The sequence below is a fragment of the Xiphias gladius genome, chromosome 21 (genome assembly GCF_016859285.1).
Source record: "Xiphias gladius isolate SHS-SW01 ecotype Sanya breed wild chromosome 21, ASM1685928v1, whole genome shotgun sequence".
NCBI lineage: Eukaryota > Metazoa > Chordata > Actinopteri > Istiophoriformes > Xiphiidae > Xiphias > Xiphias gladius.
Window position 1 is genome coordinate 21977640 of NC_053420.1, and position 27813 is coordinate 22005452.

The 27813-nt window shown below is 42.0% G+C and overlaps 1 protein-coding gene across 7 annotated transcripts in view; it reads left to right on the forward strand.

Annotated features, from left to right (window-relative positions):
- LOC120807322 (plexin-A1-like) overlaps window positions 1-27813 on the forward strand; it is a 181364-nt gene that overhangs the window by 101852 nt on the left and 51699 nt on the right. For all 7 annotated transcript variants that reach the window (XM_040159122.1, XM_040159126.1, XM_040159125.1 and 4 more), the window contains exons 9-10: window positions 3787-3901; window positions 20008-20208. In XM_040159122.1, coding sequence (XP_040015056.1) covers window positions 3787-3901; window positions 20008-20208 — 316 coding nt within the window. The remainder of the gene's footprint in view (window positions 1-3786; window positions 3902-20007; window positions 20209-27813) is intronic.

The following is a 27813-nucleotide window of genomic DNA, read 5'->3' on the forward strand; positions in this document are numbered from 1 at the left end:
AGCCCCCCATTTATTAAAGACATGGAGGATAGACTGCCAGTGAATTGGGGTTTAAATCTCTGTATAAGGCCGTATAAAGCACCTTTTCCTGATAAGGTTAATGTGGCCCAGGCAGTGACTGGGTCATTTGTTTTGTGATTGACGGTACTCTTTGAGTACTTGAGAGAAAAGAGCGTATTTAATGTCATAGAAAGAGAAAGTAGAGTTTTTGATGGAGAAGAATATAACATTCTTTGGGTCCAAAGACAAAAATAGGAAATAATTGTAGTTGAAATGCTTTGGAAGAATTATACAATGAATTTTCATCATTTTTCAAATGTTTTGGAAATGGCCAGTTATGGCCCTGTGATAGGCACATTCAGATTGCACTGTTTTTCTGTAAACTAAACACTGAATGAAAATGTATTCATAAAATTATATGCATGAATACTAGCCCCTAGGTGTTTTATCACACACCCCCCCTCAAATTTTAAAGGGATCCAGTAATGACAGGATAGACTACTCTAGAGGACCATTAAATTATTCCCCTCCACTCCTTTGAAATGAATAGTAGCCAATAAATAACTCATAACTCATATTTGCCAAGTGCAGGGGTGTCAAATGCACCACACTAGGAGAGCAGATTGTATTTAGCACTCCAAACAGACCGAGGAGAGGAGAGGAGAGAGGAGGAAATCACAACCTATTGTGACGGGCCCTAAAAAAACACTACAGCTCCAAAGCTAGCGTAGCTCGATTAGCATCTGAATATGAACAGATTAAATTAGCATTATAAGCGTTGGCCATACGGGGAGCGTGTCTGCAGCCGCTCAAATAGTCTGAGTGGCTATGGGCAATGGTGAGTGACAGGAAGGTGCAATAAGGAGATACTGGGGGGTCCGAAGAAAGAAGCCCACCCCTGAACAAGTGAGGAAGAATTACCGGACATTCCAAAATGGCCCTGGGTGGGCTTTTCCTTAAAAGGGTTTGCGCCCAGGCTAATAAAGAGGTTTTGAGACCCTAAGGCAGTTCATGACAGGGGGCCCTGGTTACCTCAAGAAACCAAAGAGAGAGCAGTAGGGGGTTGTCAGGGCCTACTGCTGGCCTTGGGTGGCACACATAATACCACCCTCTTCTATTTGAAAGGGTGTAATCATAAAAGTCACAGAAAGTTGGCAATGGTTACCTGCTGATATTTTTCTCGTTATTTCAAAGTCAACGGTACACTAACAAGGTTGATTTTACATGAATAAAAGATAAAAGGCAGATAAAAAAGATTATTATTGGGGCTTAGTGACAGATGTGTTGTAGGGTGTTTGGTTGTGAATTACTAACTATACATTGTACTGTTCTCTTCTTGGTTCTGGTTACCTACTTTGTTAAGTTGGTGTCATGCTGTATTTTGATGAGCACTCATCCATTGGTGGCCCCCAACAAAAAAAAGACTCTTTGATATTCAAAGTAGTGATTGTTGCCGAGCTCACAAACACCACCAAACTGCACAATGAGCCCAGCTAACTTGCCTCGTGTTCATTTGTCTTGCATCACTAATGTCATCTGCTCTTCTGTTCAGTATTGACACACCTTCTTCTTTTTCTTACCACTTGGGACTAAACATTGAGCTAAAACCCCCAGCTCTGCTCTTTGAGTCTGAACACACTATGCTAACCTATCTTAGGTTAGCCAAATCGCTTTGGCTCCATTTGTGGGCAACATTGACAAATCTCCTATTTGCTCTTGTGTGGTATTAGGAGGCCTGTTATTTCCTTAGCCGCACATCCCTCATTCTAAATGGACAGCTTCTCTCAGCACAATGCTAAATTGGTCAATTAAAGCGGCAGCGGGATTGAATTAAGCTCCAGCCTCTGATCTTTCTCAAAAGGAGGGGTCTGGGCTGGAAACGATTGCTTAAAATGCGCACCTACCAAACGAGCGGCCCTAATTGATCCAAATGAATCCATGTCAGGGTTTGATGGATTCGTTATATGGGCTCCATGTCTGAGCTCAAGAGTTAAAGCCCTCATTTTTCATGCGAATGAGGGGAAGGGTAGCTGGCATTTTACACAGGGTTAAAAGACACTTGAGAGCTTGTCAGGGGTGTGCTCATAGCAGTTCAGACAGATGTGCAAATTCATACATAGCAGATGTGGTTGAATACAAATCAGCCTGCACGGTGAGCATCTCTGTCCACTCTGTCATTGTTATGGATCTAGACTTGCTTACCTTGACTGTATTAAATGTAGTATTTTATTATATTTCCAGCAAACCATATACTCACACAAACCATTATAGGTAAATGAGTCAGAGAAGAAATTCTGAGACTGAACTAAATGTTCAAGACAAAAGGCTTTAGTAAGCCCTGTAATAAACTGAAAAATTTTATTTGTAAACTCATAATGTCTATATTAGATAATGCTGCGCACATAAATGAGATACCAAGTAGCATAGCATCTGTTGAGAGCTGAGAGAGCACCAATAGCATGAAGCTGTGTTGATAAACTGTGCTTGAACCTGTCTGGCTCTCCTCCATGGGTCCCCTTAGATTCGAATGCGTGTGTGCACGCATACACACACACACACACACACACACACACACACACACACACACACACATACATACTCACTCCCCAACTTCCAACCTAATGTTTCTTCCCTCTCCCATGAGACTCCAATGCAGAGCCCCGTGGGCTACATCTCCCCTCCTCCCTATTTTCTCCCTTCTCTCTCTCCCACGATACCTGGCGTCTCCACCTCTTTCAGGGAAATCCACCTGCTTTTGATCTCTCGCTCTCTCTTTCCCTCTCTTCTTTTTTCCATCTTTCTCTTTCAGTCTGTCTATCTGCACCTCGCCTCAGCTAAAGCAGGTGAATTTAAAATGGTGGAGCACTCTTAGCCCCACGGATGAAAGAGAGCTTTAGACAAAGGGCAGGGGGAGAGCTTTTAAAATGAGACAGCAGCAAATGAAAGGGATGTATAGAGCAAGAGAGGCAGAGGGACAGAAAGAAATGGTTGAATGGTTGGAGAGAAAGATACAGCAGAGGTATAGAAAGAGGGGAAAAAAGGGGAAATATATGCAGAGAGTGGGCTGATTGTGAGGGAGATCATTGAACATATACTGTAGAAGCAGCATGAGATGGATAGTTACAAGCAAGTGGGGAGTGATGAATGAGGGAAGTGAGGGGGAGAATGACGTTAAGACACTTAATACATAGGATGGAAGATAGAGGGATGAAAGGTGAGAGGAAGAAAAGAGGATTCCAGGCAGGGTGGGAAAAATTAGACATTCAATGGTAAAAGGAAGGCTGTCTGAGAAAGAATTGATTTAAAAAAACAAAGACTACGGTGGTTTACATTTTAGTTTATCATGTGTTATATCACTGTAAGTACCATTTCACATATCACAGATCACATGTTTAGATCTTAGCACTGTTTGAGTGCTTATTTCATCCTTTTTTCAACCCCCTACTTTTTAATCCCATACATTCTTTTAACTGTAAACACCTGGTTTAACTGTGAAAAGCTGGTAACAAAGTTGAAAATGAAAGACATGGGAAAGTTGAGATGGCCACACTATTAAATTGCACTCTGTACATACTCAAACAATGCAAAGGAAGTCCACTCTGTACGCCCTTAAACACACAAAGCATGAGATATTACTGGCACATGTAAATGTTACAGTTGGAGATCATGAGAGATCTAGTTTATCATATGAAGCATAGATGCAGTAAGATAAATAATTTAGACTCAACACAGAAAACAAGTGACCCTGCAACGCCCTAACCGTCTCCTCTCATCCCTTTGTTTCAGCTGCCTTTCCTGTGTGAATGGCTCCTTCCCATGCCACTGGTGCAAGTATCGCCACATGTGCACCCAGAATGCCAATGACTGCTCTTTCCAGGAGGGACGTGTCAACATCTCTGAGGTAAAATTCACGCTGTAGATTTGCACGTTGCTTACATTTTTACAGCATTTTTTTGGACATTTTTATGGCCCTACTGCAACTTTATATGTATTCCCTTTGACAGAAATGGGGGATAAGTCCAAAATGCAACTCAAGAGATTTGATTTTTTTATAGTCCTCCTGAATGCACTGTTTTATTATCTATACATTTGAGCAAATCTACCATAGTTCCATGATATAACCCCTATTTTCATATAAAGTATAATGTGGCTGTGATTGCAGAGTGAAAACTCGCTTATTTTCTCCCACATGCAAACTCAAATTATAGCAACACAGGCACAAAATGCATTCAGCTGCAAACACCTTTACCCTTGCACCTTCTGTGTTTTTCGCCTCAGGTTTCCTCACATCACCCTGCTGTGTGTGTCTGCTGTCTGTATGTGTAATAGTAGCTCTTGGCACAGTGACAACAGCTTGTGTACTGTGCAGCAATAATTCTGTCGTGGCCCATAAGGCCATAAGCAGGCTGGGATGAATGACTGTCTATGGAAATACTGCCTTGTTCTTACATAGCCAAATACTGCATTAGCATAAAAGCTAATATCAATCGTGCCGAGTGGCGGCTAAGGCGGGCGACATGCAAGGCATAACAAGTGTTTGTCAACTGCTGGAGTGTATACAAGGATATTAGTGATGGACACATTGCAATATTATGTTTTCACTGTGGTTTTCTCTTTTCTTTCTTTCTTTCATACACACCAAACCTAGTCCTACATATATTAACAGGAATAGAAAAATTCATTCAAATATATATCTTCTCAGTGGACTTATGGATGTAAATCCACTGCACTCCCATGTGACTGACAGTTATGCCTGCGACTTATCTGATTGACACCTCACACACATTAATGCACAAATGCACACACGCACATACACACAATTTCACCTTATCTCCTTATGTTTGTGGTCTGACTCTCCCTGTTATCTCCATGCAGATTAAAAACCCCCTTGTTGGCCGGCCCGAATCACCAGCCTTTATTAATTGGTCAACCTTTATCCAATTACTTTCCTCTTTATCTCTACTCTCAACCGGAGCTGTGCAGAATCCCGAACACTACCATGATAAACCACAGCCTCTGTGCCCGTCCAAAACAACACACGGGCCCAGCCTTCACGCCTCACAGAGCTAACGTTAGCGGATTAGTGCGCCCATCTGCAAGACATGGGGAGAGCGCTGGCTAGTACACTCTGAGCTGAGAAAGGCCAGAGGGGCAACGGATGGATAAACAGGAAAGGCCTGCAGTGATGAAAGGAAAAATAGAGGAAAGCAGGATGCAGAGTGCAAATAAACATATCAACTGAGTAGTAATATCGGTGAACAGCAGGAGAAAAGGACTCTTGGGGGTGAGACGAGGTGTAGCATGTATAAGTGTAAGGTTTACATCTATCCACATGCTGATTCATTACGGTTTGTGTTGCATGTAGATGATTTGAAAATATTATTTCCCGAGGGATTTCTTGCAACACAGTATATCTGTTGAGGCGCTACATAAAAATACTGTATTTTTGGTGCAGTGTGTTTCGAGGTAGTGGCTTGGTTCAAAACAGGATGGGCAGGAACAAAGGGAGACAGCATCACAAAGGGAAGGAGACAAATGGTAGAAGAGGGAGATGACGAGATTGAGAGAGTGGAAGAGTGAGAGAGGAAGCAGGAAGAAAGAAGGGTTAGGCAGACCGGCTGAAAGTGGCATGTGGACAGAGAGCCCTCTCCTGTCACCTCGTCTTCCCAAGAAACCACCAACCACGTGCTCCACTAGAGAATCCATCAGCTGCACTGTCTCTCTCTCACACACACACACACACACACACACACACACACACACACACACACACACACACACACACACACACACACACACACACACACACACACAGCATAGAAGCACAACAACTATACTTTGTGTCTTTCATGCACAAAAGTGTAAACATTTTGACGGTGACACACATGTGCACACATACACAGAGTCATTCATCATCCTTCTCCTAGCTGCCATATCCATTAGTTGCGCTCTCAGTTCCCCAACTAGTACAGCCCTTCCTGTAGGCTAGACTTATCCCTCTCCTCTTGAGGGCCCATCTCTCTCTCTACCTCATCCCTCACGTCTTTGATGCTCATTCACCCCATCTTTTTCTCATCCCTCTTTTTCTTCACCTTCCTGCTTCTGTGCATGTATTATACTGTATATGGTTAATGAAAGGAGAGAGAGGACAGAAAAATGCCTCTCTTCCTTAACACGTTATGGTTTTACATCTTTATCTGTGAGTGTAGTGTGAATGGTTGGTGATGCCATCAGGGACGTATATGTGTTCACATATGCTTGTACCCTTAGTCTTAGTTTACACCTTAAATTATCCTTTTTTTTTGTGGTATGCTGTAGCTTAACCCTGAATGCAAATAGCAGTGTTTAACATTAAAGCAAAATTGTCTCTCCTGATAGCAGACTTTTCAGTCAGAACTTTGCCACTCTCCTGCAGATAAACGCAGACAGAACTGGATTTTCAGACAGTGATCAAACGTCAGATAAAAAGTTTTCACAGAGAGTTGAGAGGTAGCTGCACCTCACATCGTTAATCTCCAATTTCTTTACTGGTCTCACAGGAACGCTACAACCTTAAAAATAAATAGTTGCAGCTCAATAAGAATCAAGTAACATCGTTGTCATTTTTCTGAATATAATAAACATTTGATAATTGAACATCAAACAGTTCTTCCTCCCTTTCCTTATTTTATTTCATCTTTTTTTCTTGTTTAAGTGTTTTGACACTTAAACCTTTTGACTATCTGAATCTTGTGTTGCCGATGGGGATGCTTTTTCTTCTTTATTTTATGCTCTCCTTCTCACAACAACCAGCCCTATCTCATCCATCTGCAATTTTTTTGACCAAATTACATTGTAAGGAATAAGTTTTCTGATGTCGTCCGTTGTCAGGCAAAAAAAAAAGTTAAAGGAAAGAAAATCCAACAAAAAATTTATTAAACAAGCCAGCCAAGGAGGAAGCGTGTTGTTTGTTGTTGTGAACAGACTGTGTCGAGAAAGAAGAAAGAAAGGGAAAGAAATGGATAGACAGAGTAAGCAGAGAGGAAATAAATATAATGAGTGACATTTCCAAATCACATATGCATGAATCAACAATGCCAATGTAGTGCAATGGCACAACAAACAAATTCTCAAATTAAGGAGCGACCGGGCGGAAAATTGCAGGAGAGGAGTAAGAGTTGCTTACTAGAGAGAGAGAGAGGGAGACAGTGAAGGCTAGAGTGAAAGAAGGAAGGAAGGTCTCCTCGCTGTGTTATTCCTTTACTTTTTATTTAATAAACTTTCCCCTTTCTTCCTTTGAATCCTCTTCTTTTTTTTATTGCCATTTCTGCCTCCATTTTTTCTCCTTTCATTCTCCTCCTCCTCCGCTCCTCCTTTCTCCTTCCACACCCCTGGAGAGAAAGCGCTATTCTGAGCCAAAGCCTTGATGAATGCCAGGCAAGGTTTGGGGTGGTTGGGCTCAGCTATGTTAAGACATGCTTACGTGTTTGTTTTGCTCCAAAGCAAGGCTCAGTCTCACTTGAGCAATCAAGGCGGCGGTTAACTTGACTGAGAATTGTGGGTACATTGCTGCCTTCTCCCCCCAAACTCTCTGGCTGTTTCTTTTTTCCTGTTTCCCCTTCAATCTGTCCCTTTTTTCTTGCTTAAAGCCTTATTTTTTGAACAATCACAGAATTATTTTTTTGGGCTTAGATCCAGGTTGAGGAAAATGTGAGTGATGGGCATCACATATGACATATTAACATTCCGTGTGTTTCTTCTAAATGTGGTTAAGTGGTTTGCATATATGTCCAAACTCCAATTTCTGTCCAGATGTGGTCGTTATTGTCATCGTGCTCTCTTACAGTTGATTTAAAATGTAATACAATGGCATCATGTTTTTGTAAATCTAATCAGTCAAAGTAGCTTCTCCATCACTGTACCCTTCTACATTATTTTTGGTATGTCCTCCATTTCTGTGTGACATGGAATGTGTGGCTCCAGTGATGAATTTTTCACTCTTTTATAAATTCAACACCTTCCGCTCCCTGTCCTCCTTCTGTCCCGTCTATGCATGGATGCACGATGGGCTAAATGATGTCACCCTCCTCCTCATTCCCTTCATTCTCTTCATCCTGCTTCCTCTTCCTCACGCTTGTGCGGTTGTGTAGATGAAAACTTTTAAAGCCGTAGTTTGACATTGTGGGAAATGTGCTTAAATGATTCAAATGAGGATATCGACATCAATGTCTGCACATTAAATATGTAGCTGGAGCCAACAGTCAGTTAGCTTTGCCTAGCACAAAGATTGGGGGGAAATGGGGGGAAAAGCTAGACTTTCTCTATCCAAAGGTTAAAAAAAAATTCTTGCTTACCAGCACCTCTAAGGCTCACTAGTTAACATGTCATATCTCATTAGTTTAATCTATACCAAAAAAGGGTAAGAAGACAATTCACTGTTTAGGCAGTTATGGACTATTTCTTGGCTTGGTGTAGTTGCTAGGCAACCAGTTGAGATGCCAGGAAGGTACTGGTCCTGGCCGAGAGATAGTTTGATAGTCTGTTAGACCCAATGTGTTAATTAGTGAGCTTGGGTGGTGCTTCTAGGCAGATTTGATACCTTTGAACAGACCCAGGCTAGCCATTTCCATTTGTTGGTCATTATGCTAAGCTACGCTAACTGGCTGCTAGCCAGATTTGACAGTGGTATTGATTGTCTCATCTAACTCTCTCCAAGAAAGCAAAAAAGTGTCTTTCCCAAAATTTTAAACTGTTCTTTTAACACTCTCAACAATACAAAAACTACAGGCACACAGTACAGATAAAAACGTGTGTGCATCAAAGCATCACTGCAGTTTCTCTGGTACCAGACTCTCACACATTCACACACGCTCAAGCTTTCCTGTCTGTTGCCAATTACTCAAATGTAATCTTAGTGTGGGACACATTGTCCCTAGACACTACATTAAAAAGAGAGGCTCCATATAGGCTGCACTCTGAACAAAGCATAACAATACTCATGAATATATTTTCTCAAGCGTTGTCTTTCTCTCACACACCCTTAACCAAGCACATACACTCATAGCGTACAGCCTACCCACACATTCTTAAACAGTCACAGAAACACATGCTTACACTTTATTTCTCTCTCTCCCTTTCACTCAAAACACATTAGCTTTCTATGGCTGACAGGGTTATTTGCGATGGAGGTGTGAAGGCCCTGGACCGTGACATTCTGGCACATTGTGTTTACCCTGGCTGGTACTCAGACACTGAGCAGAACACGCGCGCACACACACACTCCAGAGAAGGACATCCCACAGATTGTAGGCCAAGGCCGCTTGAGGGGCCTTGCTGTGTTCATGGATATAAGTGTGTGTTTGTCTATACTGCTTTAGCACGTGTTTGTGTGTGTGTGTGTGTGAGACTGTCACTGGTTCTTATCAGGACAAAGCACAACCAGCAGCGCAGGGCTGCAGGGGCCATGTGGGTGAGGGGGAGGGCAGAGTGGGTGAGTGGTTAAATAATATCCACCCCTTTCCTTTTTTCCTTTCCCTACCTCCCTCCAAGTGTCTTTATCTGATAGTAATATGTCTTCACCCCCCATCATCATCCTTTATTTTTCCTCCCTTCTTTACCCACAAGGTGCCCTCAACCAAATCATGTTTTGGCTGTGTCATGCACCTATATTCTGCCAACTGTCACGATCGCCACTCCGTTTCTTGTCTCTCTTCATCTTTTCATCCCATGCCTCATCTATAGCCATACACAGCTTCCCTTTTTATCTCCATTGCAAACTATCGCTTTTCTGTCTTTGCTCCTCTCTATTTATTATTTATTTCCTGTCTCCACCTAAGCACACCATGTAGCTCATAGTGGGACTCACATAAACACACACCCACACACATATGTTTTGCCTAATATTAAGAGGAGACATGCCTAAGCCATATTTAATGAAATATAAACAATGTTGGGAAGAGGGAACAAATAAATGAGAAAATGGGTGGAGGTGGAATGTAATACCCCCATGCAGTTCCCCAGAATAATGCAGTCCTTCCAGTGGTGCATGTATTTCACTGGAGACAAACCAAAGTTGGACAGAGGTGCCGTAATTGAGACCAGATGTAAACAGAGAGAGAAGGGAAGGAAAAAAAGTAAAGAAAGGAACAAAGACAAGGCAGGGAGGCAAGTAAAGAAACTCTGGCAGTAACAAGCAGCAGATTACATTCAGAGTGATGCAATTTATTTTCCAAATGCACTCCATCGTCAGAGTTAAGGGAGGGAGGGAGAGAGAGAAAGAGAGGGAACATGGATAGGAAGTGGAGGCGACAGGGTGAAATGAGCGTATGCCCTCTTTGCCAGATGGATCTTAGTCGGACCGTGACCGGCCAGCGTTTAACCCTTGGTTTGGATTGGTAGCAGTGCACCTCCTTTGGTCTTCAAACCGCTTCTGACAGGACAGCACCCCCCCCCCCCCCCCCTTTTTTTTTTTAAATTTATTATTTTTTTTAAATGAACGTTCACAGGAAACTTCTCAGACACTTTTCCAAGTGTCATTAATTACATTTCCACCTTGGGGAAAACAATGTGGGATTGTATCAGGTGTTTTGGCAAACGGTCTCGTACATCCTTCTAATTTGTTAGTGGAGAACTATTCGGGGAATTGAGGGGGTGTAAGCATTTTTTGAGGACTGGTCATGTAATTTAGCCCCTCACTCACGTAGCACTGTATGTTTCAGGAAGAGTAAAGGCAAGGGAGATTTGGATCTTGCCCCTGGATGCTGGTGTTGTGAACACAAATGTGTTCATAGGCGAACACACACACATGGTCTGTCACATATGCATGCAGATGTTTCATCTCTCCTTCTCTCTGTCGCTATTTTTATCCTCACCGTCCCACAGCTCATCTTTTCTTCTTTCCTCTCCTCCAGCTCTTCCCTATGTTTTTTCAAAAACGCTCCCTAAAATTCCCTCACGTGCTCTTGAAGCATCCTCCCATCTTGCATCAATCCCTCATCAACAGAAGGCAGGGAGGATGGGTCGCCCTGGCTGGGAGCCACTGTGGAGAGAGCAGCCTGTTATACCCTAAGAAGTATGCTTAGTAGACAGCTACATAAGAATGGCAACAGTTATAGTCACAGGAAAGGGTGGAGTTTAGCAAATACAGCTTGCTTTGAGTGTATGTTTATGCAGATTTGAAGGACACTTTCTCCGTCTAATTGGTTGAAAAATGTTAATCTTCATATGACATTGAGAACACGTAAAGCACTCAGCTGAGTTTCTCCCTGGCAAGCGCAAGTGTTAGGTGTAACATGGCTGCTAGGTTATTCTCTCCTTGATGTAATCCTCTGCTGCCCGGTAAGGCCCACTGATGCAGCGAGTATCACCCCAGCTATGCCAACATGCTGGCTGCAGCGATGAATACACGATCAGTGAAAGCTTAATGAAGAGCAAATGTGTAGTAAAGATTCACACAAACGCGTGCACACAAGCGCACACACAGGAATATGATAACATGATAGATACACTTCGGTTTGCGGGCCATGCATGAGTGTGTTTTAGTGTTTGTGCCTGTGGGAGTGTGTGTGTCTGTGTGTCAGTCACAGGTCCCGGTGGTTTAATTATTCAGGCTGTATTAAATCTTCATTTCCGCAGCCCTCACAGGCAGCCCGCCTAATGGTGAACACAGATGAATATTGCATTTTCACCATCAACCCTCAGTGTGTGTGTCAGAGAGGGGACGAGATAAATGCAGAGTCACTGAGAGAAAGAAATGACGGCAGTTGGAGACAGATGAATAACACTGCAAAGCAAGCTGAAGGAAAAACAAACTCAAAGGTGCACGGAGAGCAGAGGAGGAGAGAGACTGTGACTGAGAAACTGCGACCGCCTGCTGGGATAGCGAGGCATTGAGAGAGAGAGAGAGAGAGAGTAAAAAAAATCCTGTACCCCGTCATGTTAGGCTTTTTGCTATGTTGTTTTAGTAAAGTGAGTGGCACTGATTTTTAATCCAACCTCCATTTTACTGACACAATTGCACTTCCATGGTAAGCCAAGATGGTCAGCAAACCAACACAGAAAAGCTTCATAGACATGGAGATGGACTCTAGTGCCAGTAAAATGTTCGGTATCACTGAGTTTTTACACAGTCTAAATTTAATGCCTTAAAGACTGTAAAATGGGTTTATTTTTCTCAAATATAAGGGTTTAATATTATTTTAAAATGCAAAGCACCTCAGATATCCAGAAAGATAAATCATTTGTTTGTATTTTCTTGTGTTTAGAATATTTACCTCCTAGTGGCTGTTAGATGCCGTTGTTACTGCTCACTGATTATTTCCCCACATTTGATGGTATTGACCTGAGTAAAAGATGAATAGGCTTTTACTGTAATGTATGAATTTTATGGTTTCCCCTAAAAATATGGCAGTAGTTACAATTTTATTTACTGATATTGCATCAGATAACCTGTACTTCAAGTACATTTTGACACATAATCTTCTGCTGGCAATTTATGTATCATAGCTTTGGTAAGGCACATCTTGTCAGAAGTAGGTTATTTAGTTACAGACAGCGTCGTAAAAAGACTAAACGTATTTTCAGATCCTGTAGTGTGAATGATGCCTAATGTTCCCAGCACAGTTGGATAGATTGTAGCGCAGATCATTGTTTGCAGACTGGAGAAAGTGAAACTTCTCTGCTTTTCTGTTGTTTGTTTTTTTTAGTTGCAGAAATCAGCGCGCTGCTGGGCTCATTCATCTGGTTTCTGTTCTTTTTCTCAAGGCATACTGCAGCAAAATGGCTAGTAGTCTAACCATTTGTACGCTGTTAGGTTGCAAATTATCAATCAACATTTCCACTCTGCATTCTTGATGACCAGTCTTTTAACACTGGGGGACAAATAAAGGGGTAAATTGTGTAAACGTGGGTGCAGAGACTTACACAAAAGTGCATACTAAATACTGTATGCGTTCCAGTCATTTTGGTCTCTATGTCCAAGTCTTTCTGATAACAAAAATTTACAATTCTAGTATATCTTGGTGCTGAAACGTGACACTGTCTGCAGAGAGGAGCCATAGGCATCAGACAGGAGAGTGTATCTACCTCTGAAATCAAGGTTTGTCTTTGAAAAGCTGAAAAGCACAAGGTTTGATCGCTGCTGACATATCTGGGTTAGAATGATAACGGGGTGCCAGGCATCCCCCCTCTCTTCTACTCTATGAAAATCCATAAGGAAAAAAAAAAAAAAAAAAAGACGCTCTCTGAAAAAATACTCACACATTCCTTCTTTTTATTGTTTTTATAGCATACTGTGCCATCTATGTTGAGGGGATAAACTGTGTAGGTTTGGCAGTTTGCTTGTAAATCAGGGATAAGGGATTAGGAGATGAAATCAACATGTATGTTTGCCTGAGTGGTGCATCAAAGCACAGAGACTGAGACTGTAAGTGTGTGTGTATGTATAAAAGGAACATATATCTAGGTAGATTCAGTCAAGCTCCTTCTCTGTGAGACTTTGATAATCCACGCTGAATAACATTTATGTCACACGTTCCCCTGCATCTTGCTTTAATTCAAACTCTCCTTTCTGTGCTCTTGCATTCCTCTGTGATCACTCACTTTTCCCATTTGCTCCCTCTTTCTCTCTGTCTCTCTCTCTTTCTCTCTCTCTCTCTCTCTCTCTCTCTTCTCCATCTCTTCCTCCCTGCATCACTTCTCCGCTAGGAAACGAAGGGCGTGGGCGGACAATCTCACAGTCCCTTTCAAGGTTCAAAGTCCCTTTTCTTCCTCCGCTTCCCTCGCTCCTGCACTGTTCTACATGTTGCTGCCTTATTAAGTTGTTCTACTCTCTCCTTCACCCTCTCTCTCTCTCTCTGTCTCCATCCCTCTCCCACTGTCCGTGTCTGGTTGGTCACAGAACATCTTTGTGGTTTCTGCCTGCTAATGAGCCTGCCTCAACTTTGCATGCACGCGCATACACAGGCACACTTTGTGTCACATGCACATACATGTATGTACCACACCCTGCAGCTCATGTAGTCACAATATTCACCCTGAATAATAGTTAATAACATTTGTACACTGTTTGTTACATATCATCATTCAATAATGTGTGTACAATAACTTGTAGATTTTAACCCAAATTTTACGTAGACACAGCTACATGCACTCCCTTTTATCTCTGTTACCAGTGATTTAATGGGTAGGCTTTTTTTTATCTCGCTCCTCTCATCCTTGTGACTGGTATGAGTCCCAAAGACCTACACACACACAAACACACGCTCCAACAAAGCCGTTGCTGCTGGCCAGCTGGTACACGGAAGACGAGTGAAATGGGGGCTATGCGGCCCTAGCTTTGACAATATGATGTATGACATGTCATGATATTACATGGCTTATACTAATTAAGGGATGATTTGGAAGCAGGTTTCCATTAACAATATGGTTGAAGATGTCAAATAAATATTCCATATCATACGACATTTATCACTATGTATAATATTTTTCTCAAAGAAAAAAAAAGATTCTTCTCATCTAAAAATCAACTAGTCATATGCGTTGTTGAAACAGTTATATCAGTTAAAAAACATGATCTTGAACTGTTAAACCATGCCACCTGACCACCACTTACAGACAACAGCGTAATTCTGCTGTAAAAACAATTGAATTGATTATATTTTAATGTTATTATATGATTATTGCTTTATTGTTCAGCATTATTTCTTAGTTCCTTAGAAGAGGATGGCAGTCATTACAAAGGTTAGATGTTCCATTCCCACTGGAGTTTCACACAGGCAAAACATGTGACACACCATGTCATGTACGTTACCATGGATAAAAGGATCCACTCAATGCCATATACATGTATTAATATAATATTAATGTATAGTGGATTGTAACAAGGCATAGATGGGATCCTTTAGTTCAAGGTTGCAGACGGCTCTGTGGTTTCCTATTTAAGACCTCTGTCACAAAGCCTGGGGGGCATGTTGACAGGCGGTGGGGGAGCATTCAACACCCTTCATATATCCCTTTTTTAGGCCCCAATGACACACACACACACACACAACACTGTCCCTCTTATTTGTACCAGTGTGCCCCCTTGCTCCTCTGTGGCCATCCATGCCATCTCATCTCTCCCCCAGGCTCTCCGTATCACTTTACTTCATTATTTAGCATGTTATTTTTTCTCCTCCCTGATCCATAGTCCCCACATCACAGAGGCAGCTAATTAATTATGGATGGACTTGGGGAGGGTTGAGGGAGATGGGGGGACTTTTAAAAAAAACGACTAGACACCCGCCTCATTACAAATGCGCAGTGTTTTTGGAGTTTTATTAATTTATATCTTGTCAGGCTACGCCAAAGCCTTCAGAAGTCTTTTGGCTTTTTAATACATTTATTTATTTATATAGCATCCCGCTCTTGCTTGCGTCTTCATCCTCCTACCCCCAACTCTCCCTCCATAACACCTCATCAATGTCTTGATTTTAATCTCTCACCTTCTACATATCTACATGAACATACAAACATGCACACCTGCCTGCAGACAGTCTCATTATCTGCTCTTGGCGGATGTTAAAAGGTGTTTTGCTCCCCTGCAAGTAGAGATTATCTCATCTGCACTCATCTGAACACTTATTTTACTATTTTTTTTCTTATACTTTTTTTCTCATTGGGTGTGGAAAGAGGTGGTATGGTGCACATCAGAGTGCATGGAAAATGAAGGTTGGAATATTTTAGAACAGGCTTGACATAGAACTCCTTTGAGAAAATGTTTAATCAAAACTGGTATCTGGCCATTGGAAGTAAGATATCAAAAGATTCAGGTTAAGCATTGCATATTTGTAAAAAATACTATAGTTAGTAAATGTTGGTTTTGGCTTATTTTTGTCTAGAAAATACAGAGGTATTTTTGAATGAACTAAATTTGTTTGTAAAATGTGTATCGACTCCAAGTAATCCTGCTTCCTTATTCTTATTCTACATGTAGGGAATTTTCAGTGAAGGAATATATACAATACATCTTGATAATCTACATAATTATATATGCATTTAGTGTTAACAAACGGGAACTGTGGCACTAGCCTTAGGCAGCAAAGCTAACAGCGGCCTTTGAGGGAAAACAAATACGGAGAGATAGGGATTACCCTCTGGCTACTTGGCATTGAACAGAAGCTGGAGACTTGGACGTTCGCCATCATGAACACACACTTTGTAACTTTTACAATCATACACATTGCCGGAAAACACAGGTATGAATACACATTCCTAGAGCCCAATCCAATCAGGGTTTGGGAGCTTACTTCACAGCTGATGGTGGATGTTTGTTTACCCAACTTGTCATCAGCTGTGTGCTCGGAAGAAAAAATGTTTAATTTGGCAAAGCAGTTTTCTGCTACAGTATCCACATCTGTTGGTGTTAAATATGCTTATGAAGATGTCAAAATGCAAAGACAGTGATCAAAATCTCAAAATTGAACAGATGTTTTTGTGCCGTGTTCTGGTGGGGAGAAACCATCTGTGGCGTGCATTCCTTCACGCATCCTTTCCACTTCACATACATATGTAACTTTACTGTAAATGGCTCTTACTGGTTATAGTACAGCAAGATAAAGTGAACCTTATAATGAGGTGAGCTGATGTTCTGTGCATGAAGATGTCCTGGTCTGGTGCATTTGTGTGAAAAGAAAAGCCGTTCAGTTGTTTGTCGAATACGTACATAGGCATATATATTTATACACATGAAAACAACACATTTTTCTTCACTGCACACACATACACGTCTCTCTCCTATTCCCCTTTTGGTCCTCCTGAAGAGAACTGGATGGAGTGTCACATCTGGCCAAAAAAACCACAGCATCCGTCTTCACAGATGAAATGAAAGCTGAGAAGTCAGGAAAAAGGGGGGAAAAGAGGGAAAAAGATCACCTCCAGCTTCAAACGAATCCCTCCGGTGAAATATTGTTTCAATGTACTCTGTACTTTGTAGCCCTAATGCCAGCTTTGAACTGTTTTGGCACCTGTCACAAATACTGATGAAACAGTTTCTCACTGCAGAGCAGTTTTCCCTTTGTTCCTCTATTTTTCCCTCTATATATTCTTTTTCCTCCCCCCTACCTCCATCTCTTTCCCAAAACTTTGTTCCACTCCGACTGGGACGCAGTGTTATCTTGTAGTTGAGAAACCAGGGTCTTTTTTGCTATATGATTTCAGAATTCTTGCAACATGTCATCTATCTACTATCCCAGCACTGGTTCACTTCCTGTTGGCTTGCATTACCATTAAAGTCAGACCCTTAATTCCTTTGATGTAAAATGCAGGAGTTTTGATTAATGTTATATCACAGCAGGTAACCTAACTTCTTCAAGATATTCTTTTACATTCTTCCTAGAAATCCTGTGTTCTATTTCCGTTAAGGTAGTTGTAAATAGCTTGAACACAACTCTTCAAAATCATCATATACCTGTGCATTGCTTATGAGACAACTATATTGAACCTTCTCTCGTTTCAAATGTTAACTGAGCTCTAATTTGAGATGACAATACAGAGGATGGAATGAAGGAAAGGGATACTATAAGGAAAGATGGCTACCAGACAAAACGACAAGTAGACAGCCAAGCTGACACAAAGTCGATAGGTGGATGAATAAAACATTGGTTAGCTGCAGCTTGCGCTACAGGCTATGGTAGCTTCTGACACACTGGCTGCTACAAGGTAGCTTTAGCAGCAGGATGCTGAAACCTTTCTTTTTTTCGCTCATGTGGCATCTCGGACAATGCAAGCCCACAGATTTTGACACAAGCATCCTTTTTACTGAGGCAGGACTTCAAAAGCCACAAGTAAAAATCAATCTCTACTTTATTCTCTCTCTCTCTCTCTCTCTCTCTCTCTCTCTCTCTCTCCCTTCTCTGGCCCCCTCCATCAAATTTCAAGCCTTGTCTGAGGCTCCAGGCAGTTAATTAAGTAGGATGTTGTTGAGGGGCTTTGGTTCGTGGTGTGGATGAAGCTGGATGGATGGACAGGATGGATAAAGAGACAGAAAAGGTGCAGGGGGAACCAGGCATTCCTCTCTGCCTCCTCACATTTCAAGTCTAAAATGTCTTCTTGTCACATTTTTCGTTCCTCTGTTCTTCTGTGTTATGTCTTTTTGTTTGACCCCTCTTTTTTGAGTCTTTGCATTTCTGTTCTTCCTTTCCTTGCATCAACAGCTATCTGACTTTTCTGTTACACCTTGCTGTGTTCCCAATTAAATCTGCCTCTTCTCTTCCCTCCACTCTTCCTTCACTTTCTCTCCACTTCTTTCAATTCCTCCTTTTCTTTCCAACCATCCTTCATTTTTACCCATTTTCCTCTCCCTGTTCCTCCACTATTCTCTTCCTCACTCCCTCTTTCTGACCCCTCCATTTTTCCCCTCACCCACCTTCCTCCTACTTGATTATACACCAGGTCTTCTGAATCCTGTTCATTCCTCCTATAGTATTCCCCTCTCTCATTATGTCTTGTGCATGTGTTTGTGTGTGATCAGACAAACAAGGCCAGGGCTAAGCAGGCTAATGAACAAACTCCAGCATTGTGTTCAGGCCCTGGGGACGCGCTGTAGCTTCTAATGTACAACAGCTCAGAGTAGGGGAAGGGAAAGAAAAATTTACTGACAGGGAGCCAGCTATCTGCTTAAAAGAAAAGCTACAATGAGAAGTGTAGTAGAGGGTCTGCAGTGCCTTGTGTGCAGTGAATATTTTACAAGGATCTGTTTGATGTTTTCCTAGACTAAGCGCTTTTGACTTCAACATGAGTGTGTTGTCCTAACCTGCAGCTGACTACGTAGGACAACACTGTCAACTTCAGGTTCTTCTACAGTCTTGCTACATAGAGTTGAGTGGACAAGACGAAAGAATGATGGTGTTTTTTTGTGATTTTTAGATTTAGTAATTGTTGTTAATGAATGGCAAATGACTAGCTGAAATTGATATAAAAGTGAATCATAGACCTGAATCTTTGACTCAAGCCCATAATTTCAAGGCCATATTTCCCTACATGAAAATGTCAAATTAGCATTCTCTGCCTGCCACACGTGTTTTTTTTTTTTGTTTTTTTTTTAAATCCTTTTGGCTCAAACAGGATGGTACAGGATGGGTTAGTTCCACCCAAGCTGGAACTCATTTTGTATAAGATCTGTCACCCTACCACCCCTGCCCTTGCACTTCCTCTTTCTCATTCTAAGTGTTGACAAGATCTGCATCGCTGCCAAATCGTGGCATGAACACTGTAATGACTTAATTCCTTTCAACACATGCACACATGCTTATCTAGGAAGCGTTACACACTGAGTGGACTGTCCTGTCTTATTCTAGTTCAGGACATGAATACATGCACAAATAATCCAATGGCACATTAAGAAACCTATTTGTCTTACACATCTATGCACAGAGACACACCCTCTCCAGGGTTTTGTACTCCAGCGGGTTGATCCAATGGATGTGCTGTTTCCAGGTGATCTAGACAAGACTCTTTCAGCTCTGGCCAGTATCAGTGACTGACACACAGACACACACACACACGCACATACAGGCAAATACAGTGTTCATGAGCTCATTATTCTATTCAACTCATGGACATCGTACACTGGAGTCCTTCTTCCTACCATGATAATGCAGCACTGTTTTGATGTGATAGTTTTACTGGGTAAATAATCTTTTGTGAATTTAGTATGTAAAGTTCTCTTGCTTAGGTGTTGTCATTCAGCATTTATATCTGGTGCAAGGCCGGTGGGAGTGTTGCACAAGCCTGTAACACGTGAACAGTGCATCACTGCTCTTTAGGCTGAGTGTGTGTTAGCAAATCTGACATAAAAATATGTAACCCATAGCTTGCTAGTGTTTTTTTTTACTCTCATCATAAACCAGTGATTTATTTCATCACCCTTTCTCTCATCTTACTTCTATTTCTGCCTTGTTTTCCTAGCTTCTGTCTGTATTAAACAAAATCACTCTCTGTCTACCATAATTGTCTCCTTTGTTAAGTATCTCTTTTTTCTTGACTCTGCAGGACTGTCCCCAGATCCTTCCCTCAACCCAGATCTACATCCCCGTTGGAGTGACCAAGCCAATCACCTTAGCAGCCAAGAACCTGCCCCAGCCCCAGTCAGGACAGAGGAATTACGAGTGCGTCTTCCACATCCAGGGGGAGACTCACAGTGTCCCTGCCCTGCGTTTCAACAGCACCTCCATCCAGTGCCAGAAAACAGCGGTGAGTAACACGTGATAAAAGATAGGATTTTTTTGGCTGATCTGGTTATGTGAGGGGATGCCATTTTAGCATTGTTGATGGTGAACACAGCAGGTGATGGCAATGTGTTCTAGTGTCATTATAGGGGAAAAAAGAGAAAAACCAAAGAGAATTGGCACTTTGGTGTTGTTGATGTAAAACATAGTTGTGAATAAGACCAGATCTCCAACTATATAGACTGTAGTCTTGTATATACTAGAACACAAAATAAACTTTGAATTTTAGTTAGGCTTAAAATGTGGTCATTTAGCTCTATTACTCTTGAAACCAATAAATACTGCTAGGTAACTAAATCATGATCCCAGTACAGGGATCATGATTTAGTCAGAGTTTAGATAATGGCCTCCTACAATTAATGACCACTTTAGACACTAACATGCTCATTGTGCTGATAGATCACCATGCACTATTTGAATACTGGCTTGGTCACAATCTAGATGAATTACCCAATGCAGATGTCTCACATTGAACTAATAGTTAGCAAATCGATATTGACGGCGAGATTTCACATTTGAATTAAGATGCAGCCATATAATAAGGCTACACTATGTGGGGGAATATTCCTGGACTAGACCCTAACTCATTATTGATTTTCATGGTCGGTGTGATACATCATTTAATTCTCTGAATGTGAAGATGCAATGGTCAGCCAAAGTTTTGCTCCATGCCTCTATGATTTTTATAATGTATTTGTGGCTTTAGCTGGTAGGGATGAGGAGTGTGTGCCACATTAAAGTGTTCTCAAGGATGTTTTTGTGCAGAAGTTTTCTAATGAGAAGTTGTGTGTGTACATAGAGGATTTACAGGTAGGCAGAGGTGTTTGTGCATGTGGGTCCATGCCTGTTCTGTGTGTTGAAATATGGTTGTGTGTATGTGTGAGTGTGTATTTGTGAGGCTTCAAACCAGCGTGACAGATAAGAGGTAGCCAGTGTTGTGCTTCAATGAGGCTGAAAATGTGAAGAGGAAGTCTGTCTCTGAACCTAGTTGAGAGCGGATTGATCATGTTTACACCTCAACTCTATACCTCTCCCTCTCCGTTCCTCTCTCTGCCTGTAATGCTCATCTTTCTCTCTGCCTCTCTCCTTCTGTCTGTCATACTTTCTCCCTCCCTCCATCCCCTACTTTTCTCGCTGCCTCTTCCTCATCTCTCATACACTCACTTCTGGTGCTTGCCTCTGTCCCTGTCTATTTCTATCTTGAGATATAATGCAAAAACACTGATGAAATACGAGAGCTGGTGTTGTTCATTTTGTGTTAGATGAGGGTGAAGAAGCTGTCACAACAACATGTTTCATTGGGAAGAAAACATTTGACGGATTAAAATAAAGTAGAAACATCTAGATTTCGTCATGTCTAGCTAATAAGCTTTAGCACCTTAAAGAACTTTACCGCCTGTCTATATGTTACACCTTGCTTGTCACAATAGTCACAGGCTGATGCAGTCATTTAGATATTAGCAGACTACACCATCAGTAGCCTCTGCGTAACTGTATAACTTGTTGGGTAGCCACTGCGGCAGCTAGTGCAGTATTTGATCCTGTCTGTATCGACGTGCAGTCTTCAGGTGCTGGCACATGGTAGCCAGTTGTTTGTGAAGGCACCACTAATTAGCTAGCGATGGGGTTGTCTCTCCACAGAGATGTGTATGTATTGACTGTTTATTGTTGCTTCAAGGCCAGTGCTAATCAGCACCAAAGCCTAACCCGAGTCCAAAGCAGAATTTCACATTTGAATTAAGATGCAGCCATATAATAAGGCTACACTATGTGGGGGAATATTCCTGGACTAGACCCTAACTCATTATTGATTTTCATGGTCGGTGTGATACATCATTTAATTCTCTGAATGTGAAGATGCAATGGTCAGCCAAAGTTTTGCTCCATGCCTCTATGATTTTTATAATGTATTTGTGGCTTTAGCTGGTAGGGATGAGGAGTGTGTGCCACATTAAAGTGTTCTCAAGGATGTTTTTGTGCAGAAGTTTTCTAATGAGAAGTTGTGTGTGTACATAGAGGATTTACAGGTAGGCAGAGGTGTTTGTGCATGTGGGTCCATGCCTGTTCTGTGTGTTGAAATATGGTTGTGTGTATGTGTGAGTGTGTATTTGTGAGGCTTCAAACCAGCGTGACAGATAAGAGGTAGCCAGTGTTGTGCTTCAATGAGGCTGAAAATGTGAAGAGGAAGTCTGTCTCTGAACCTAGTTGAGAGCGGATTGATCATGTTTACACCTCAACTCTATACCTCTCCCTCTCCGTTCCTCTCTCTGCCTGTAATGCTCATCTTTCTCTCTGCCTCTCTCCTTCTGTCTGTCATACTTTCTCCCTCCCTCCATCCCCTACTTTTCTCGCTGCCTCTTCCTCATCTCTCATACACTCACTTCTGGTGCTTGCCTCTGTCCCTGTCTATTTCTATCTTGAGATATAATGCAAAAACACTGATGAAATACGAGAGCTGGTGTTGTTCATTTTGTGTTAGATGAGGGTGAAGAAGCTGTCACAACAACATGTTTCATTGGGAAGAAAACATTTGACGGATTAAAATAAAGTAGAAACATCTAGATTTCGTCATGTCTAGCTAATAAGCTTTAGCACCTTAAAGAACTTTACCGCCTGTCTATATGTTACACCTTGCTTGTCACAATAGTCACAGGCTGATGCAGTCATTTAGATATTAGCAGACTACACCATCAGTAACCTCTGCGTAACTGTATAACTTGTTGGGTAGCCACTGCGGCAGCTAGTGCAGTATTTGATCCTGTCTGTATCGACGTGCAGTCTTCAGGTGCTGGCACATGGTAGCCAGTTGTTTGTGAAGGCACCACTAATTAGCTAGCGATGGGGTTGTCTCTCCACAGAGATGTGTATGTATTGACTGTTTATTGTTGCTTCAAGGCCAGTGCTAATCAGCACCAAAGCCTAACCCGAGTCCAAAGCAGAATTTCTACATTTGATGTCCACAGACTAGACATGCTAGCGGCAATTAGCCTTGGACTGTCAGCGCTTAGCCCTTGTTAGCAATTAGCTGTGCCAACTTGACTGCGCGGACAAATATCGATGCAGCGTGTGCATCGAGTCTGCAGGAGGCTGTAGTTAGTTTCAGTGGATGAAAAGGGTGCCAGCTGCATGAACTTGCCATTAAAGCATAAATCATCCAGGCCTGAGCTTATGAGTATAATTATGTGTCATTAATTATTAGGATGAGTGTCTTATTATAGCTCTGGAGCAGTATTTCAAAAAGAATGAGGGTCTTAAATATTAGTTTATTTTCCTTTTATAGACCTTCAAATCTACTTTTCATATGCACCCCTCCATGTGTGTTCCTACTTTGACAGTGTTCAGCACCAACTCAATGAATCATGTATGACTCTGCAGGAGAAACAGACTTCATCTGTTATGCTGTGTACACACTGCTGCCTCCGTTTGTAGGCACACAGCAATGGGGATAGGGGTTAATCAGTGTCTTTGCAAGTGTGCACATGTACATCCTTCAATATGCCTAAGGCTATGGATCCCAAGTTAGCTGCGTATGTGTGTGTGTTTGTATGTTTTGGTGTGAAGTTTCCATTATACTACTGCAGGAGAACTGTTGGAGGTGGGGTTGGAGAGGTTTGCTAATCAATTGGATAAACACAGGGATGCTAATCCACAGTTTATCCTGTGTTTGAGATACACATAAGTGTTTAAAACTGTGTCAAACTGACACGCGCACACTTGCTTGTAGGAGAGGCAAGGACAAGGGTAGACACGAGAGCTGTGGCAAGAATACCTATAAAGTAATGAAGGAGAGATATGGAATGAGAGAGGAAAAAATACCTTGAGGTGGAGAATACAGAACAAAGGATAAACACAGGAGGTGAGGAAAGAGGGACTGGGGAAAAAGGACAGGAATAGAGGTGGTAATACTAGACAACAGTGTAAAAACCGCAAAAAAAGGGGAAGTGAGAGCAGGCAAGGTAGACTACGGAAATTGGTGCATAGTAGACGATTTCAGGTGAGATGAATGGAGAAAAATGAGAGGAAGAGTGATACTGAAGAGAACAGCTAAAAAGTCTCTCCTGAGGCCAAAACACATTCTCCTTTCTTTCATATGTCATCACACTATCCAAAAGAAGATAACTATCCACAGGATATTCAGGATATCCACAGTTGGATCATGTTTAAACTCCAGTTTCCTATACTTGAATCCTTTTACAGTGACCGTAACAACTCAATACTCTTATGTAGTATCCCCTAACAGGAGACTCTCAATAACCTACTGTATATGTGACACACATGATATATGATAGTGTAACAGCAGCTTCATACTAACCTTGTTTGGTATTGAGGGAGAGAAATATTGATGTTATGATATTTCTGTATAAGGTTTCTGTGCATACCATCTGATCCCAAAGGGGAAAGAGCAACTGTATAATACGGAATGAGAAAGAATGCAGTTTTGGAGAAAGGTTTGCTTTTGCAAGCAGAGACATGAAACAAGTAGGCCACCTCATATTTGAGACTTTGAAGAATCATACTTTTAGGGTAACGTCTTTAAAACTTGCTCAAAGCTCTAAATGTTGCTGCGTTGCAAAAGGTTTATACCTTGAAAGGAATGGTTCATCACACACTTTCCCTTTTTCACTTTTGAAGTTGGGTACTCAGCCAAACATAATTCAAAATTTTTGGAACCTGTGAAAGTTGATGAAACGGCAGATTGTCCAAGGTCCCATAGCAAGTTAACTGGAGAAAAACACTGATCATTTTGTTTAAAAAAAAAAAAAAAAAAAAAAGTCCGCTCTGTATATCTTATTGCCAAACAAGCCCACATTACCACTGACACATAGGGAGCCATCCGCCAGGCCTTCTGGTAGCAGTTAACTCTGGTCAGCAGCAACCAAAACAACAAGCTGGTGTCTACATCGGTTCCTTCCGGTTTTCTGACCCAGCACAGGCAGCTTCCTGGCGTGTGTGGGCCAATCCGAGGCTGAGGCGAGGGTGCAAGGGCCAATAGGATGCTGGGCTGTGGGCTGGGAAGTTGTGCTCAGATCGCCAGAGGGGTCATGGGAGCGACCAAATACATGTACTCACAATGCTCTCACACACAAATGACCACACTCTGGGGTCAGAGAGGGTGATGGAGCACAGCTGGGTGTTGTCTAAAGGCTGAGGTTGAGAGAGCAGAATTGAACTGTTCAAGAATTTTCCTTTCTGTTCCTTTATCTCCCTCTATTGTTAGCTTTTTGTCCATTTGTACTTTAGTGTCTCCGTTTTTGCCGCCCTCTTTCCCTCTTTATCCTTCTTTCTTGTTTCTCCCTGGAGGGCAGGAATAAAAGGACAGATAATATCAGCGTGGGCCTTACACCATTACCTTCTGTCTGATAAACCACTCGGCCACTCCATCACCCTTTTTCTCTCACTCCTTCAACAGTGAGGGGAAAAAAAGAAGCAGACATGGGGGTAGGAGGAGAAAATCTAGTTTGGGATAGGGTGTGTGTCTGTGTATTATTCTTCTGTGTGTGTAGAGAGCAGCTGTTTGTTAAAGAAGAGATGGGAAGTATCAGGGGTCCTGATGGCATCCAATTAAGGCAGATAAAATGATGATGAATTGCAGTCGGGCAGCTGAGATGTACGCTCGTGTGTGTGCATGAGCTCACACATACACTCACACTCACATACACATACAGGAGGACAGCAGAATAAGAACGCAGGGAGAGCAGCTGTACAGATTTGGAGCCGATTGTTTTGGGGAAAAGAGAGAAGGAGAGAGGGAAGAAAGGCAAGAAAGATACCAGGAGAAAGAATGGGGAAAGTGTGAAAGATGGATGAGGAGGTGGAGGGAAAGAGGAAGAGTGCAGTGAGACCTTACAGACAGTTTGGAGGGGAGAGCAATAATTTGCTCCCTTCCGATGGGAAATGAGGGGAGGATGGCAGACAAGAAAGATTGATAGATAGATGAATGGATGGACAGATAGAGCAAATAGAGGTCTAAAGAAGAGGCCAAACATGTCTGCAGGGAGAGTGGTTAACACAAACCTCACTGGTCTAATTATGTCCCACACCCCTCCGTTGTGTGTGTGTGTGTGTGTGTGTGTGCGTGCGTGCGTGCGTGCGTGCGTGCGTGCGTGCGTGCGTGCGTGCGTGCGTGCGTGCGTGCGTGCGTGTGTGTGTGTGTGTGCGCAAGGAGGCACAGTGCTGATGAAACTCAAGTCCTTTTCTCTGACTTTTTGGAGTTTATGGGATTTTTTAAAGGATGTATAAAAAGTAAAAATTCTATGTTATATTTTTAAAAATTAATTAATTTAAGTACAATTATAACATGCACATAAATTTACAAATACATAGAAAAAATTTAAGAGACGGGACTAATGAGGTCTTTGGCGCTTGTCGTTGGAGGGTAGGCGCAGTAGAGCATGGTACAGCCTGGTCTGGCATGGCCTGGCACAGCTTAATGAGATATAAACACTAGACCTGCCACCACATTAAGCCACAGCACACACTGACACTGTCTTAATTGGCTTGCAGACTGTGTGCGTGCGTGCGTGCGTGCGTGCGCAGTTGGATTGAAAGAGCTCGAGGAATTCACTAGAATTTACTGCGAACTGCCGCAGGTTGAAGACCATCCAATCATCCATAACTTTGTTCCTCTATCATGTGATACCTCAGATGGCACTGATCAGATTTTGATTCTGGGGCACTACATTGTGTTTGTTTAAAGTTTAGTCTCATGTAGCTCATTTGTCTTTTTCAGTGGGTTCTTAGAAACCCAGAGAATGACCATCACAGTTAATGAATCATTGTTTTGTTTGTTCATACCCCTCATTTATATACTCATTTACTTACTTATTTATAAAAGTGTATGTGAATTAGTTGATGTATGGTGTTTTCTTGACCCTCCCCTTTCCTCTTATACGTTATTTGATTCTCCAACCTGCTCCTTCTCTTTCCCCTGGTCATCCACCTGCCTCCATCTCTCCCTCCTCTAACTCTCCGGCCTCCACCTTCCTCTTCATCTCCGTCCCATCATTGACTCACTGCCTCTTCTCCTCTCTGACAGGTGACAAGCAGAGCTCCCACACCCCTGTCCTGGATAAATAAGAATTAATTGCTACTAAGCTAGCAGCATATGCCACTTTCTCCACCCCATCGTCCACAGCACTTTCATCATCTTTTTCTCATGTCTGTCTCTCACCTTTTATCACTCCTAACTCTTTAACCTTTACACTGCATCTTCTTATGGCAGTGCTCTACCTTCCATTTCTCTATGATGGTTTGATGAAAAAATGAAGCAGCAAAAGTGAGAGAGGAGAGGAGAGGAGAGGAGGTGGTTAAACCAGAGGAAAGACCTCTATCTACCTCCATGTCGCTCTGTCCTCTTGCATTTGCAGCTATTTTACATTCATACACTACCTGAAATTAATCAGACAGTGTATCTATTACTAGTGATGGGTAGCTCTTCCTGTCAATCCTCCAGCACACAGCATGTGATCTGTCAAACCTTCAGCATGAACATTAATAGCCACATGGCTAAACAAGACAAAGACGTACAGACACCAGCCAGAGGAGAAAAATAAATTGTTCCCAGTGATAA